The sequence below is a fragment of the Cyprinodon tularosa genome, unplaced genomic scaffold (genome assembly GCF_016077235.1).
Source record: "Cyprinodon tularosa strain WSP-4 unplaced genomic scaffold, ASM1607723v1 ctg73, whole genome shotgun sequence".
Lineage (NCBI taxonomy): Eukaryota > Metazoa > Chordata > Actinopteri > Cyprinodontiformes > Cyprinodontidae > Cyprinodon > Cyprinodon tularosa.
Window position 1 is genome coordinate 1,420,208 of NW_024039485.1, and position 18,064 is coordinate 1,438,271.

The following is an 18,064-nucleotide window of genomic DNA, read 5'->3' on the forward strand; positions in this document are numbered from 1 at the left end:
TGAATACTTTGCTTGGTAATTGCTCTTCCTCGAATTTAATTAGTACAGATAAACTGTCAGATCTTTCTCCGTTTCTTGTTGTTTTTAACCGTTTTACTTCTTTTACTTTTGCACCGCTTATGTTTTCCAGAATCTCTTTTTCAGAAATTTTCAGAGGAACTCCTCCAATGACTCCCCTGCTGATCTTTTTGTTCTCCATTAGGCTGCACTGAACTCTTATCCCGTCAATTTTGTTAATACGTATTGCTTTGCCTTGCTGGGCGCTGTCTCTGCAGTTAATTAGCAGGTCTCCACTGTACAGAATTCTGGCACCTCTGACTTCTCCAACAAGTTTATTGATGGTTTTTGTTAAGTGAACCGGATTCCAGTTTGTAAAAGAGTCTGCCTGATTAACGACTTTGAATATGACTTTGAATTCATTTTGTTGTGCTGTGGAATGTATGGATTGATCATCACTGGATTGTTCTGAACTAGATTCCCCTTTAACTGATCTCTGTTTTTTCCGCTTTTTCTCATTTTTTGATGCTGCTATCTTCCAACCTTCATTGTCACTATTTCCCTCTTCCATCCCACAAGAATCGCTTCCTGTTTCCTCACTACTCACGGCCCAGGACATTTCTCCACAAGCAGAGCAGCTTCAAAACACGCGCCATGCACCAAACGACCCGAGCCACATGGAGGATCCTCTTCTTCCTTGTCCCTGTCCAAAATCGCCTGTCTCTGTCCTCCTCAGGCGGTGAATGTCACTCATTACTGCCCATCCAGGTTATCCAATCCATTCAAATCCGCCACAGAAAATATGTATATATAACTATATTTAATCAATATGCTTTAAATTCTTTATAAATTAGAATGTTTATATGCAGCTCCCTCATTTTATTTTGGAAAGGGTTCCTGCATCACCCCTCTCAGACTCACCCCCAACTGTTTTATTTAAATTTTTTAGTATATTAAAGTGCAAAGATATTAATGCATTTACTCTCCTTTCAGCCTGGAAACGTCAGTTATTGAAATTGTATGTGACGCCAAAAGGAAACACAGGAATTGTAAAATTAGTCTTATAAGACCCCTTGAGTCAGGTTTTAAAATATTATATATATAATTATTATCATTATTATTATTATGATGATGTACACAGATGTTAATTCACACACACACACACATATATATATACATACATATATATCTATCTCTCTCTCTCTCTCTCTCTATATATATATATATATATATATATATATATATAAATATATTTATAGAAAAAAAAAAATATATATATATATATATATATATCTGTATAAATATATTTACAGAATATATATATATATATATATATATAATTATTTCTTTTTAAAAGCTTAAAGAAATTTCTAGTGACTGAAACTGTTGTTCTTAAAAAAACAACAAGCTTATTTCAGATGGACAACAAGTATTCAGAGTTATTCATTATTCATTCATTCAGTCAGATATGACTTGTTTGCTTGTCTGTGCAAAATAAATATAAATAAATACAATCCTTTTAAAATAATTCATAAAATATTGTTGTAACAACTATATTTTAAGTTATTAAATTAAAAACTTCATAATTTTCGTAATTAAGTACATGACACCTAAAATTCTTTTTAAATGATGCTAGAAAAGCTGGTTGGACCCACTTTAGTAATATGAGTGTAGGAGCCATTTATAGTTGTTGGTGTTTAGGTATGGTTTGTTTCTGGGTTATTTGTTTTGGGTGGCGGTGACCTATATTCTGCTCTACCACTGGTGGCGGTGTGGAGGGGAATGCTTTATAGGTAGGACGTGAGGGGGCAGAAAGGGTTTTGGGTGACGGGAGGTCATACGGTTTTTACCGCTTTCTTTGGCACACAATAGCCTGCGTCCTCCGGTTAAACTCTGTTATCTTTGACATTCTCCATAGTTACCTGTCCATCTCACTTGATGTAAAGACCGCTACTCTGATTGTTTGGAAAGTTTGTTCATATACAAACGTACTTCAATAAATGGGAACGCCCATACCTCATATCCTGGTTTCCATCTCCTCTTTTAAGCGTGTTAAATCCCAGATTCCCCGCACCCGCAAGCGACAAAAAGGTGGTTGGTAGTCGCTACACAAAGTAAAAACCTCGACCTTTTTGGATTAAGAGGACGACTCACCTGGATAAGTTGGGCGCACGTCATGTCGCACTGTCCTAGCTCACCTGCACAACAAAGGAAGGATTTATCCAGCCATCCATCGCTGTCATCTTAAGTAAGATCAATCAAACAATAAGGTATGAGGCACGAATACCATCAAGACATCTCCGGTGAGTGCAGTCATCCTTATTAAATATAAAGCTGGGCGTGTTGGATTGGATTTTGATGCGCAACGGCGTCGGGCCGTCTTCTGGAGTTAATACTCTTTATTGCCAAGGACTAATGTGATGGCTTTCTTTCATTCATGTTTCAAAGTGTGAATATTCAACAGCCACTAATGTAAATGCGCTGGTGTTCTGCAGTTTGGAACGTTTCTGACAACGTAAAGCAGGAGCAACGTAACGCAGCACGTTACTGTCTTTATTAAGCCACCGTGGAAAATGACTGATATTAATGATGAAACTGAGCCTATGGGCACACAAGCTGAAAAAAGACAAAGGAAACTTTCGCTAAAGGGTACTGTATTTGCATTTGAATAGGTGCAAAAGGAAAGAAGCGAAGTGTTTAAAAATGCAAGTAAAATAAAGTCGAAAATAACAGAGCTGTGGTTGTCAAATAAAAATGTTTCTGAGGTTAAACAATACATACAAGAGTTCAATACGTTGTGTGAAAAGGCATCATCTCTCCACGACAACTTGTTAAATAATTTTAATTTGCCCGAGGATGAGCAACAAAGACAAAATGCCTGGTTTCAGGAGAAAGAAGGCGCAAATAATGAGTTTGTGAATAAAGTGAACACCTGGTTGAAAGAAAATTTGAAGGCGTGTAATGAACTTGATGCTGCTAACGTTCAAGTGGAGAACTGTTGTGGTGCGGTCGAAGATAACGTAAACCCTGAGGATAGTGCTTCAAACGTCTCAAGTAAGCGTTCTAAGCGCAGTTATGCGTCCAGCACATCCTCTGCTCGTAAACGAGCCCTGGCTGATCAAGCAGCTTTACTGGCAAAGGCAGATGCTTTGAAAAGGAAACATGAATTGGAGGAATTAGAGCAGAGACACAGACTGGAAGCTGACAAGATAAGAAAGAAAAAGGAACAACTGGAACTGGATGCGCAATTAGCAGCTGCAGCAGCACGCCTTTCTGTGTTGGAAAGCAGTAGCGTTGGAGGAAAATCTAAATCGATGTCCGATGGAATGAACTCTTATGTCAGTAAGGGACTTAAAGAGCAAAGACGCGCTGAATTCAACCCACAGGCGACAGAATTTGTGCCCAATGCTGCCACAAACACCCCGATGGGTTTTACAGCAACTGCTCCCTCTGCGCCAGCTGTGAGGAAAAAGGTTTATAGCAGTATAAAACCAGAAGATCAGCCGCACTACCCGAAACAACCACTGTATGGCGCTGTTAAACCAGATTCAAAGTTGGATGGATTACCTTCTGTAAATGTCAACTCCAAACTAAACACTTTTCCCTTTCAACCATCAGATCTACAATTACGAGTAACACACAAGGCACAAATGCAACAACAATTAAATAATCCATCAATTCCAAATGATAATGTAATCTGTACCATTATGCAAAAACAGAATGAAATCACATCAATGCTCGTTCAGCAGCAGTTATCAGCTACTCTTCCTCAGCGTGAGATCCCAGTTTTTGATGGCAATCCTTTGGAGTGCATATCTTTCCTAAGAGCTTTTGAACATTGTGTGGAAGAAAGAACAAACAATTATCAGGATTGTCTGTACTTTTTAGAGCAATATACCAGAGGGCAGCCAAGGGAGCTGGTCAGGAGCTGCATGCACATGTCATCACAGCAGGGCTACCAGCGAGCAAAGGAACTCATAATGGAGCATTTTGGAAATGAACATCACATTGCTTCTGCATACAGGTGCTGGTCATAAAATTAGAATATCATGAAAAAGTAGATTGATTTCAGTAATTCCATTTAAAAAGTGAAACTTGTATATTATATTCATACATTACATACAAACTCATATATTTCAGATGTTTATTTTGTTTAATTTTGATGATTACAAATGACAACAAATGAAAATCTCAAATTCATCATATCAGAAAATTAGAATATTACTGAAGACCAATAAAAACAAAGGATTTATAGAAATGTTGGCCAACTGAAAAGTATGAACATGAAAAGTATGAGCATGTACAGCACTCAGTATTTAGTTGGGCCTCCTTTGGCCTGTATTACTGCAGCAATGCGGCGTGGCATGGAGTCGATCAGTCTGTGGCACTGCTCAGGTGTTATGATAGCCCAGGTTGCTCTAATAGTGGCTTTTAGCTCTTCTGAATTGTTGGGTCTGGTGTATTGCATCTTCTTCTTCACAATACCCCATAGATTTTCTATGGGGTTAAGGTCAGGAGAGTTTGCTGGCCAATTAAGAACAGGGATACCATGGTCCTTCAACCAGGTACTGGTAGCTTTGGCACTGTGTGCAGGTGCCAAGTCCTGTTGGAAAATGAAATCTGCATCTCCAAAAAGTTGGTCAGCTGCAGGAAGCATGAAGTGCTCTAAAACTTCCTGGTATGTGGCTGCGTTGACCCTGGACCTCAGAAAACACAATGGACCAACACCAGCAGATGACATGGCACCCCAAACCATCACTGACTGTGGAAACTTTACACTGGACTTCAAGCAACGTGGATGAAGTGCCTCTCTTCTTTTCCTCCAGACTCTGGGACCTTGATTTCCAAAGGAAATGCAAAATTTACTTTCATCAGAGAACATGACTTTGGACCACTCACCAGCAGTCCAGTCCTGTTTCTCTTTAGCCCAGGCAAGACGCTTCTGACGCTGTCTGTGGTTCAAGAGTGGCTTGACACAAGGAATGCGACAGCAGAAACCCATGTCTTTCATACGTCTGTGTGTGGTGGTTCTTGAAGCACTCACTCCAGCTGCAGTCCACTCTTTGTGAATCTCCCCCACATTTTTGAATGGGTTTTGTTTCACAATCCTCTCCAGGGTGCGGTTATCTCTCTTGCTTGTACACTTTTTTCGACCACATCTTTTCCTTCCCTTCGCCTCTCTATTAATGTGCTTGGACACTGAGCTCTGTGAACAGCCAGCCTCTTTAGCGATGACCTTTTGTGTCTTGCCCTCCTTGTGCAAGGTGTCGATGGTCGTCTTTTGGACAACTGTCAAGTCAGCAGTCTTCCCCATGATTGTGTAGCCTATAGAACTAGACTGAAAGACCATTTAAAGGCTTTTGCAGGTGGTTTGAGTTAATTAGCTGATTAGAGTGTGGCACCAGGGGCCATCAATTTTGAACCTTTTCACAATATTCTAATTTTCTGATATGATGAATTTGAGATTTTCATTTGTTGTCATTTGTAATCATCAAAATTAAACAAAATAAACATCTGAAATATATGAGTTTGTATGTAATGTATGAATATAATATACAAGTTTCACTTTTTAAATGGAATTACTGAAATCAATCTACTTTTTCATGATATTCTAATTTTATGACCAGCACCTGTATATGGAGAAGGTGTTTGCCTGGCCAGTCATAAAATCTGAGGATGTTGAAGCATTGCAGGAATTCGCCTTGTTTTTACGTGGCTGCTGTAATGCCATGTTAGAAATACAGTACATGGAGGAGTTGAACATTCTATCTCAAATGAGACAAGTAATCATGAAGTTGCCCTATAAGCTCCGTGAAAGATGGAGAATAACAGCTTATAAACTACAAGAGCGGCAAGGCTTCCGAGCCACATTTAATGATTTGGTCAACTTTCTTGAACAACAAGTAAAGATCCTGTCCCATCCACTGTTTGGAGACATCTCTGACACCAAGCCAAGCCCTGTAATTAGGGGACCATTTAAGTCTAAATCCTTATTAAAGGACAACATCAAAGGCAGCAGCTTTGTAACATCAGTTTCAGCACCGGATAGTGCCTCTGCACCAACATTTTACAAGCAGCCAATTGTCCAAAACAATCCTCCTTCATTCTCCTGTCTTTACTGCGAACAGCCTCATCTAATATCAAAGTGTCAAGAACTGCAAAGAATTTCTCACAAGGAGAAAATTGAATTCCTGAGAGGGAAAGGAGTATGTTTTGGATGCTTAAAGGTTGGACACATCAGTAAGGAGTGTAAGAGTCGGCTCACCTGCGACAAATGTTATCTAAAACACCCCACTATTCTGCATCTAGACAGTGAAGAACCATCAGTAAGTAGTGCGTTTGTGTCTCACCAGGTTGGTTCTTGTACTGGGGCCGGGGACCACGACTGTACTTTATCTATTGTTCCAGTTAAAGTTAGGTCTAAGACAGGAGATACGGTGTTGCAGACTTATGCCTTCTTAGATCCTGGGAGTACAGCCACTTTGATCACCAGTAGGCTAATGAACCATCTAAATCTACAAAGTAAAAGGACTAACATTCTGCTGTGCACCATGGGTCAAGAAAAAGTGGTGCCTAGCCACTGTGTTTCTGAGCTGGAAGAAAACAACTTCATAGAGCTTCCAGAGGTCTACACCCAAGAAACTATTCCCGTTTCAAAGACCAACATTCCCCGTCAGCAAGATGTTGAGAAATGGGAATATTTAAAAAAAATTAAGATCACAGAATTGGATGCTGATGTTGGACTTTTGATTGGGACAAACGCACCAAAGCTCCTGGAGCCATGGGAGATTATAAACAGCAAAGGTGATGGACCCTATGCCGTAAGAACCCTATTAGGATGGGTCATAAACGGACCTTTAAGGAGTGGAAATGGTGGTCAGAAAGGCTGTCCTACTGCTTACACTAATCAGATTTCCATTGTCAAATTGGAGGAGCTGTTGGTGTCTCAATACAATATGGAGTTCAGTGAGAAGACACTGCAAGAGGAGCATGAAATGTCAATGGAGGACAAGAAGTTTATGAAAATATTGGAGCAATCAGCTTGTATCCAAGATGGACATTACTGCATGGATTTGCCCTTTAATAAGGATGAAACAATCATGCCCAATAACCGATGTATTGTGGAGCAACGCATTCAAAGTCTCAAAAGAAAATTTGACAGGAACAAGGCCTATAAGGAAGAATATACAGCATTTGTTACTGACCTAATTGACAAAGGCTATGCTGAGGTTGTTCCTCATGACCAGCTGGAACCCAAGGATGGAGGTGTGTGGTATCTGCCCCACCACGGAGTTTACCACCCAAAGAAGAGGACATTGCGAGTGGTGTTCGATTGTGGAGCAAGCTATAAAGGCACCTCGTTGAATAGCCAGCTGCTACAGGGGCCGGATTTTACAAATTCCCTGTTCGGTGTGCTCACCCGATTCCGAGAGGAGAACATTGCATTGATGACAGACATCCAGGCTATGTTTCATCAAGTGAAGGTGTCAGAGAAACATATGGATTTTCTCCGCTTCTTGTGGTGGCCATTAGGAGATACATCGGTCAAACCAGTCGAACACAGGATGAAAGTGCATATCTTTGGAGCTGTCTCATCACCAAGCTGTGCCAATTATGCTCTAAGAAAGACAGCAGCAGATAATACAAACAGCTACAACAAGTATGTGACTGACACCATCTACAAAAATGTTTATGTTGACTACTGAAGTCTGTGGCCACAGAGCAAGAGGCAGTACAGTTGGTGGTGCATCTCACTGATTTGTGCTCAAAGGGAGGATTTCAGCTGTTGAAATGGACAAGCAACAGCCGAGCAGTGTTGTCAACCATTCCAGAAGAAAAGCGCTCCAAACCAACAAGACAACTTCACCTGGAACGAGACAGGCTGCCTGTGGAGAAAGCACTGGGCCTCAGCTGGAGTGCAGAGAGTGATACATTTTGCTTTGAACTTGCTGTGGAAAAAAAGCCTCACACTAGGCGTGGCATTCTCTCAATGGTCAGTTCAATCTATGACCCTCTTGGCTTCTTGGCACCTTACACTTTGCAACCTAAGTTGTTGTTACAGGAAGCATGTAGACAAAATTTGTCTTGGGATGACCCTATTCCCCAGTCTATGTCACAGTTTTGGTCATCATGGTATCAGGACCTGGAGAAAATAGCAGGGTTTAAAGTGAGGCGTTGCATCAAGCCAAGTAGTTTTAAAGGACGTTTACTTGTCCAGTTGCATCATTTTGCAGATGGTAGTGACCATGGATATGGAACAGTGTCTTATTTGAGGGTACAAGATGAAGGAGGAAATGTGCATTTGGCTTTCATGCTTGGAAAGGCTAGAGTAGCTCCATTAAAGCAGACAACAATTCCCCGCCTTGAACTCACTGCCGCTGTGTTGGCTGTCAAGGTGGACAGAATGTTGAAAAGGGAGCTCTCTATCCAGCTGAATAGCTCATTCTTCTGGACAGACAGTCAAACGGTGTTGAGATACATCAGTAATGATACCAAACGATTTCACACCTTCGTTGCAAATAGAGTGGCTGCAATAAGAGAGGCTACCAATGTGTTTCAGTGGAGGTACATCAGTTCCAAGTCCAATCCAGCAGATGAGGCCTCCAGAGGTCTTTCTGCAGACAGCTTTATGTCATGCAAGAGGTGGATAAATGGCCCGGATTTCCTCCAAAGGCCCGAGCAGGAGTGGCCAGAGCCCTTTGAACCCCAGCCTGTTTGTTCTGAGGACCCAGAGGTGAAAAGAGATATACTGATAAATGCCATTGACACACAACCGCATGATGCTACTACTAAGTTTGTCCATTATTTTTCAAGTTGGGCCAAACTTAAGATTTCAGTTGCTTGGTTGCTCAAATTAAAGGATGTTCTGCTCAGCATGAGTACGAAGAGGAAAGAGTTGATGGCAACGGGTCCCTCTGTTGACGCTTCTATAGCTCCTAGGAGGATGGAAGAGGAGATGAGAAAGAACAGAGCTGCCATTTGTAAACAACTTCTTACAGTAAAGGACATTTCTAAGGCAGAGGTTGCCATCATCCGTTACAGCCAGCATGCCAGCTTCAGAGAGGAAATTAAAGATCTGCAAAGTGGAGCATCTGTTGTTAAGAACACAAGCAACATTTACAGGCTTGATCCAGTACTACATCAAGGTTTATTGAGATTGGGGGGTAGGCTTAGTCACTCAGTCCTACCTGAGGAACAGAAACATCCTTTGATCCTCTCTAAAGACCAGCATGTATCCAAACTAATTCTGAGAGACCTCCACCAGCAGCTTGGTCATGCAGGTAGAAATCATATGCTGTCAGCTCTCAGAGAAAGATACTGGATTACTCGCGCCAACTCAGCTTGCAGAAAGATATTATCTGAATGTGTTGTATGTAGACGCCACAGAGGACAACCAGCAGAGCAGAAAATGGCTGATATGCCACAGGAGCGAGTCTGTCCAGAATTCCCACCGTTTACTAATGTAGGTGTGGACTACTTTGGGCCCATTGAGGTCAAGAGAGGGCGTGTTATGGTTAAAAGATACGGTGTTATCTTTACATGCATGGCCAGTCGAGCCATACATTTGGAGGTGGCTCATTCATTAACAACTGACTCCTGCATCAATGCCATCAGGCGTTTTGTATGTCGCAGAGGTCCAGTACGGCAAATGAGATCAGATAATGGCACCAATTTTATTGGTGCAGAGCGTGAGTTAAGGGAGGCTTTGGGAGCTGTAGATCATACAAAAATCCATCAAGCCCTGTTGTTGAAAGAGATTGACTGGATTTTTAACACACCTGCTGCATCCCATCATGGAGGAGTGTGGGAACGGCTCATCAGAATGGTCAAAAGGGTGTTACTTTCCGTTCTTCACCAGCAAACCTTGGATGACGAAAGTCTTCAAACCATTCTATGTGAAGTGGAAGCTATCCTTAATGATCGCCCCATTACAAAGGTTTCGGATGATGTAAATGATTTGGAAGCTCTAACTCCAAATCATATTCTGCTGTTCAAAGGAAGGCCTACTGTTGCTCCTGGTGTTTTTCAAGAAAGTGATGTTTACCTCAGGAAACGTTGGAGGCAAGTGCAGTACCTCTCCGACCTGTTCTGGAAAAGATGGACAAAGGAATATCTACCTTTGCTGCAAGAAAGACAGAAATGGTCCAGACCTCGGCGAAGTTTTGCTGTTGACGATATCGTAGTGGTTGTGGATCGTTCTGCTCCTCGTGGTTCTTGGATCCTCGGAAGAGTTACAAATACTTACCCAGATAAACATGGACTTGTGCGTGCTGTACAGTTGAAGACACAAACAGGACAACTGGAAAGACCCATCTCCAAAATATTTCTTCTTCAAGAAGCCATTTGAACCAACTTAAAAAAAAAAAAAAAAAAAAAAATAAAAAAATGCTTGGGCCTGTACATTTCTGGGGCTCCTGTTTTGATGTTTGTTGAATTGTGCTGTCTACACAATTGGGGCCGGTGTGTAGGAGCCATTTATAGTTGTTGGTGTTTAGGTATGGTTTGTTTCTGGGTTATTTGTTTTGGGTGGCGGTGACCTATATTCTGCTCTACCACTGGTGGCGGTGTGGAGGGGAATGCTTTATAGGTAAGACGTGAGTGGGCAGAAAGGGTTTTGGGTGACGGGAGGTCATACGGTTTTTACCGCTTTCTTTGGCACACAATAGCCTGCGTCCTCCGGTTAAACTCTGTTATCTTTGACATTCTCCATAGTTACCTGTCCATCTCACTTGATGTAAAGACCGCTACTCTGATTGTTTGGAAAGTTTGTTCATATACAAACGTACTTCAATAAATGGGAACGCCCATACCTCCTATCCTGGTTTCCATCTCCTCTTTTAAGCGTGTTAAATCCCAGATTCCCCGCACCCGCAAGCGACAAAAAGGTGGTTGGTAGTCGCTACAATGAGCATTCAAGTTTAAAACTGTGTTCATACTACCAACTGATTACCAATTGGTGAGAGGCAAAAAAGACTCTTTTCATTGAGGAAAAGCTCATCTATATATACTGATGTAGTTATCTGATTTAATTTTATTTGATAAGTTGTGATTCCTTAATAAGACTGATCCAATAATAATGTTGTTGGGGGTTTTTTGTGTTTTTTTTTTTTTGTTTTTTTTTTTATCCAGAAACTTCGTTCTTAGGATGTAGGAGTTGAAGTAACATACTTTTGGCAGAATTCTGACGTCAAAACTTAAACTGGTACATGCTGGTATGTTTTAATAGACAGGTATGGGGGGTTATTATTCACTTTCCCATCAGCTTTCTTCTGATATTTAATAAAACATGTATTAGTAAAGTTATCTTTGATATGTTTTGTTATATAAAAGACATAGCAATGCCTCCCCAGTCACTTTTGCCTCAGCTGTGTGCAATAATTACCCCTTGCGTATAAATGAGTAATCTTTCAGTAAATGTTATCTATATGATCTTTCAACTGGAGCCCTGGAGGTTTTTCATCGTTCATAGAGTATTGTGATGATGCAGCATCTAGGCTGCTTTATTCATTATTGAGAAGTTTATTATAATAACTGAAAGGTTGAGCACCTGCGCGGCCCTGCCTAGTTTACATGTAGATTATTAGTGCTCAACTCAGATAAAACATTCATACCTATCTGGACAATATTCTGATTAAGAGAGGTTCTGTAATTTACCACCAGGGGGCGGTATTACGCTGTGACTGAATAACACTGAGCCATTGTTAAACATCTGAATGCTAAGAATTCATTCATAAGGATTATAGCCAAACTAAGACAATTTTAATAGGCTTATTATTCACTAAAGAAATCACATTTTATCCCTCCAAGAAAGAATATTCTTTGTATTTTCTCTAGAAAAAAAGCTTTCAAGATATATTTATTTGTTCACCCTTCATTCATATGCGCTTACTGTATCAATGTGAGCCACCATCTATTTCAAGTATTAATTTGGCAGGAAGCAGGGCACACAGGTTTAAGTGGTGGGAAGCCACTCATTTATTTTTTCTGCTTTATTTACAGAAATATGCCTTTGGTGTATTTTATATGCCACCTGCCGTGACCCCATAATTTCTATATTAAAACTGTGTTGTTAAACTAACTCAGCTGCTAAAGTTTTTTTTAACCAAACAATTGACATCATTTTAAAGAGAATAAATAAACATTTAAATGTGATAAGGAAAACATTTTGGTGCCAAAAAAAAAAAAGCAAAATTAGAGGGGGAAAGTATTTAAGTATACATATTTAAGTGGGCTGTTTAAAGCTAACAAATTATGTTTTTAATGACAAAATTTAATAAATAAAACATTTTCACTATAGCCATTTTGTTTATTCAGTCTTCACTCCATCCTTCACAGTTGATTAAAAAAAAAGGAACCAAATACATTAAATCACAGCAAGAAGGATTGGCAAAAGAAGTTTATTTCATGCAACACACGTATGTTTTTAGGTTGGTAACAGAAATATCCAAAAATCTTTAAGATTCTCCTGGACTTGATGGTGCAGGCACAGTCACCACCCTGGGAGCCGTTCGTATCTACATGGATACATACAAAGATCATAGGTCATTAAAGCTCACTTTACAGATGTGCCAGTCAAGATTTTCATGCCTTAATGGTTTCATATTTTTATTACAAGTCTGACCTGCAGATTCTGACTATAACACATACAAGAGGAAACTAATGTCCTGCAATTTCTGTGATTGAGGTAGTGGTTATGAATACAACTGACAAAGAAGAAATAAAAAGATCATCCCAATTTATCTACAAAGAATATCTCCCTAACCAACCGGAGGGTTGTCGGTTCAAGCCCCTGCTTTGGCTTTCATTGTTGTTGTGTCCTTGGGCAAGACACTTCACCTGCATTGCGTACTGATGATGGTCAGAGGACTCGGTGTCGCCAGTGTACGGCAGCCTTGCTTCTGTCAGTGAGCCCCAGGGCAGCTGCGGCTACAATGTAGCTTGCCACCATCAGTGTGTGAGTGAATGGGTGAATAACTGAATGTAATGTAAAGTACTTTGGTCAAGCCCTCCAACGTGAAAAAGTGCTATATAAATATAGGACATTTACCATTTTATCTTTTATTGTTCCAATAACCGTGAGACTTATCAGATTTTTCTTTATTGGACCTGCTGATCACTGGTTAGAGCCAATATAGGATCCACTGTCTCATTCTGCATCTCTAACTTTCTCGATGGTAATTTGTAAAGCAATATGTCATGACTTGGGGTCATAGAGCTGATTAGATGTGAAATTCTTACCTGATATAATTAGATCTTGGAACTGTTTCTGTGCTTTCTCCCATGAACAAATCAGAAAATACAGTGTCTGGATTTTCTCTTTTACCATACCTATGCATCAATAAAAGAAACAAGCATCACATCAGCATCTCCTATAGACTGTTTTAAGAAATTTAGCGGAACACATCAGAAGTTTAAAGACTTACCTCTGCCTTGTAATGAGATTTATGTAGTGTCTCAGATCAGAGTAGTACTTGGCAAGGTCTTCAGGCGGGGCTCCTTCCTGGGGACTAGCAGGCTTGACTGGATATGCATTGATGCCTGAGAGGATACAAACCAGCAGGCAAAGAGCCAGGAGAGTGGGCGACATCATAGCGTCGAAGCGTGTCCTGTTTCAAATGTTGGGAGGGGAGGAAAAATAAATACCAACTACTTAAATTTGCTAAAAGATTTTACACCAAAGCAGAATAAACTGTCTAAATTAAGTGCAGTCCTGCCAAAAAGGAAGTTGTTTTTAAACTGATGGGAGAAATGGGAATTCTCCTTACTAGTGATTATCTGAAGAAAGTGCTGTAGTTGGTTTTCTTGCCGCTGTAGAGCTCCTTTAACCGATTCCCAACATTGCCCCCGTCTTTTATAGTGAGCGTGGTGCGTGAGATGAGGGGATGGTGGAGGGGCTGATTTCATTTTCCTTCAAAGCCACTCCTGAGAAATATCTGTAGCCTCATTAGCTTAATTAAACCTGTAATGGCCGAGCAGTGAAACAAGTGGAGACGCACGTTACATTATGAATACACAAAAGGTATCAGGTTCATTAAAAAGTTGTTTGACACGATGGAACATATATGCCTTCTTGTTTCTTTTTCATAATTTCAGACCAGCTGCATTAGAATCCATCATCTGTTAGTGAATAATTACTTCTGCTTCATAATGTCACAAATTAATGTTTTTCAGGATCACTGAGTTCAACTAGTAAGGAGTTTAATTATCTAAGAGAGGCAGAGTCTTAATCATTGATTCATGTCACTTTGTAGTATTTTAACTACTTTATATTGATCATGGGGTGAAAAGGCACATTTGGCATCCTGCTTGTATGAAGCTGGTGGTGCGTAGCTTTCCTTTTAAGGATCTTAAAAGCTGTAGGTGCTCCTCTAGATGATGTTACAGCTGATTGAGAAAACATTCATATAAATGCTGAATAACACAAAATTACGAAAATTGCTTTTTCTTTTGACGTCAGGTTTCACAATCACACTCAAGTAATCCAGTTGCGGCTGTAATCACATCTTGTGTAACTATAGGGATACTGAAACAGTTGCACCTCTGCTCTTTTCTGCACTACTAACTGACACATATTTGTTTTAGGTCTGCAATTCTGATCCAAACCAGCCTGCACTGGTTCAAACCATAGCAAATAACAGGAAGAAAGCTCAGCAAATCAGACAAACGCACAAACTTCTAATTCAGGTGATGGAGGGCACAAGCGGCTCTCAGCCCTCCGAACGATAAGACAGGACTAATGGCAACTATTTTCTTTGAGAAGCACTCAAGTGAAATTTGACAGGAGATGAGTGCTGCTGTTATCTATGATGGTCATGAACTTCGCCACATGTCTGACATGGAAAGAACATAAAAGATACACCTAGCTTTATATTTTTTTGTGAAATATTGAGATATTATTCAACACAGTTGGCCTTGCTTTTACCATTTATAATGCTCAGAGTAACTTTGTTGTTAAAAAGACGTCCCTTTCTTGTAGCAAACCTGTCAAAGTTCACGGTCTCCTCTCATTCCTGTTCAAAATAATATAAAAATTGGTTCTTGGAAATTAAATGCATGCTGTGCAGCAACTCTGCTTATTGCTGCGCATCTGATTTACATCCTTTGTCTCAGTGCCTTTGGCAAACAAATGTGGAGCAGGTGGAAACGCCACTGAGTCCTTGAGGTATGCTGTCTGATACAAGCAGCATCCTCAGACACGTGTGCCATTTGGACATGTTACAACCACAATCTTTTTGTTTATGTCATACCTCTTCAAAGAGGAGTATATCTGTAAACTGAAGGTGCTTTGAACCATTTTTTGCCAAATAAAACCTGAAGTATGGCATGCTAAAGAGTTCAGCCTCTTTTGGAGAGAATTTGGTGCAAACGTCATATATCTAGTAAATGGAGTCCAGCGGTGTGAGTTGAAGTTTAATCTCGGTTTGAATACAGCTGTCTGATGAAGCTGAGGTTTGTTAGAGAACATTAGTGAACAAACAGCGTCATAAAAGTCAAATAACACAGTGGGCAGATTGAATTCCCTCCCAACACCTACCTAAAATCATAGAGAAATTGTTTCTATCAATTTTTTTTTTTTCCATGTCTATAAGCTCTGAAGCTTTGTGCCTTCAGTCTTGACTAATAAAACCAGTTCTGATGTAGAAAATTTGAAGTTCATCCAAGGGTCAACCAGCTGCAAACATCTGACATGAATTGAAGCATTGACAAATATTTAAACTCTGATAAATATTGCACAGCTGACACTGCTTTGGTTTGAATTTAATTTAAAGATGACATCAGGATTTAAATCTTTCAAGCTTTAAACATCTCAAAGAGCGCTGTTCAATCAATCAGTCAGAAGTGGAAAATATGGTATATCTGCAAACCTGCCCAAACGTGGCTGTCTGCCTAAACCAACCAACAGTGTGAATAGCTAGTTAATCAGAGAACCAGCCATGAAATCCTAGAGAAACTGGAGGAAATGCAGAGATGTGGAATCCCTAAGGAGAAAATATTTATTTTGTATGAATCTGGTCCTTATGTAAGAAAGGCAAAGAATATGAGCCATCATGGAAGGAAAGCCAGAGGAAGTTTTTCTGAGTTGGCAACAAGGGGACACAGAAAGCTTGCTCCGAACTGTCTGGCCTGTATGCAAAATATGATGGCAGAAAACGAACACATCAACCTGATGAAATGGTTTCTATCAAAACAAATTTCATTTAATGATAGAATGGCCTCGAAAATCCCAGCCATGTGGAGAACAGCGGCCTTAAACTGTTCAGAAGCGGTGGGAGACAAATGATTAATTCCCCAATAGTTGCCTACTGAGGGAGTGATAAACAGCTGCCCATTATCCAGCCTATTTTCTCTGTGGAACATTAAGCCATCACATACACACAAGTAAAGGACAGGAAGCTTTATGTTGATTTTGTTCATTTATGTTGTATGGAAGCCAATGAAATGATCCGTTTAGGGCAGCGTGCTGCACCTTTATGCAACCACGACTCATGCAGGAGAGATACTCTGCCACTGCTGTCTGCAGAAGGCTATAACTAATCTTCCCTTTCCTCATAATCTATTCCATCAAGGACTAGGCTCCTAATGTCCACACAACAGTAGGTAAAACGGCAGTGCCTATAACGACATCATTATGTCATGTGGCAAGAAGAATCTTTTTTCACGTTTCACCTTCTTCCTCTAGAGTTCACTACAGAGAGGCAGATATTATTTACTTATTTAGAAACAAAGAACATATAAACCTTTAGTAACGGTTATTTCACTAAACCATTAATAAACCAGTGGAATTTAAATAAGTGGCTCACTAAAATGATTCAATACTCATTAAATGCATTTTCTGCGACTCAATCTTTCTTTTTTATATAAGCATTACTATAGAATTCATAGACTGTATACCTTCAGAGCAAAATGAGAAAGTCAAAAACAAAATGGAAAGAGATATAGTTATGCAATCCTAAGAAAAGCAGTAAGAGTGGGTTTCATTTTGCCACCTGTGGCTAGAGAACGAGATAAAAACCAGAAACTTGCATATAAATCCAATAAAAAGAGATAAAATGACCACCGCTAATAACCCAAAACAGACTGTGGTGAAAACACGTCATCAGACCTCATTTTTGAAAACCAAGAAGCACAAAAAAACTCCCAAGCAACAGGTCTACACAGGCATCCTCTGCTTCATTGCATGCATTTACACATTTAGTTTAATACTCTGACAGCAAGTCATTGAACCGTAGCTGTAGTTTGGTGGGAGGTTATGTGGTCCTATTAGTATGTACCGTGTTCTTGACCAAGCCTGTTTTATTATTTTTGTCTGCCTCTGTTCATTTTCATAGAATTTCTATTTATTATTACTTTAATTCACACTCAAGTGATTTTTTGTCAACATCGTGGGTTTTTCTTTCATGAAAGATGTAACTGACCTTTGGGTTTGCAAAGCAGAGGTTTCCAAGCATTTTGGCTTCTGACCCACAAAAAGTACTAGAATGGAATTTAGTTCTAAAACGTTTATTAACTAATGGTATTAACGTCATTTAAATCAAACAAACATCACCAATCAATGTATTTTTGTTTGTGAATTTCTTTCAAAAGTTTTTAAATCTTTAACCACATTAATAATTTCATCAATATCATTTTAGTGTTAAGTTAAATTTCTGTAGAGAATCCGAGGACCCCATACTTGTTTATCCATGACCTCAAATTTGGGAATGGGTTAAAGCATCATGTCTGTGATGAAGAACTATCAGTTCCATATTGCAGAACCACATCCATTAGAGTAGATAAAGGTTGTAAAATAGGACATGCATATTTTGTCCCCTGAGCCAATCTTTTATTGAAGAACCTTGTAGTGCCTCTAAATCTATGTGGTGTCTCTGCTAAGATAAGGTTATAAATATTTGGACAAAATTTTTTAAAAATTAGCTTTTTTTTCCTAATGGGATGTTAAAATGAGAAGGATTTGTCCCCTTGGAAGGAAGGCTGTAGCGCCCCGGGGGCCTTCTCACCGATTCTTTTCCTGGGAGCAAGTTATTTACTACTCTTAACTCAAACTGGGTAAAACCATATAAAAAGG

General features: G+C 39.8%; 1 protein-coding gene across 1 annotated transcript; it reads right to left on the bottom strand.

Moving 5' to 3' along the window:
- Positions 1-12,366: 12,366 nt before the first annotated feature.
- Positions 12,367-13,979, bottom strand: LOC119772814 (peptide YY-like). The gene is made up of 4 exons (XM_038269462.1): positions 13,764-13,979; positions 13,422-13,604; positions 13,237-13,326; positions 12,367-12,512 (listed from the first exon to the last, which is right to left on the bottom strand). The coding sequence occupies exons 2-4, from the start codon at positions 13,586-13,588 to the stop codon at positions 12,488-12,490; spliced, it is 282 nt and encodes a 93-aa protein (XP_038125390.1). The 5' UTR covers positions 13,589-13,604; positions 13,764-13,979; the 3' UTR covers positions 12,367-12,487.
- Between the last annotated feature and the right edge of the window lie 4,085 nt (positions 13,980-18,064).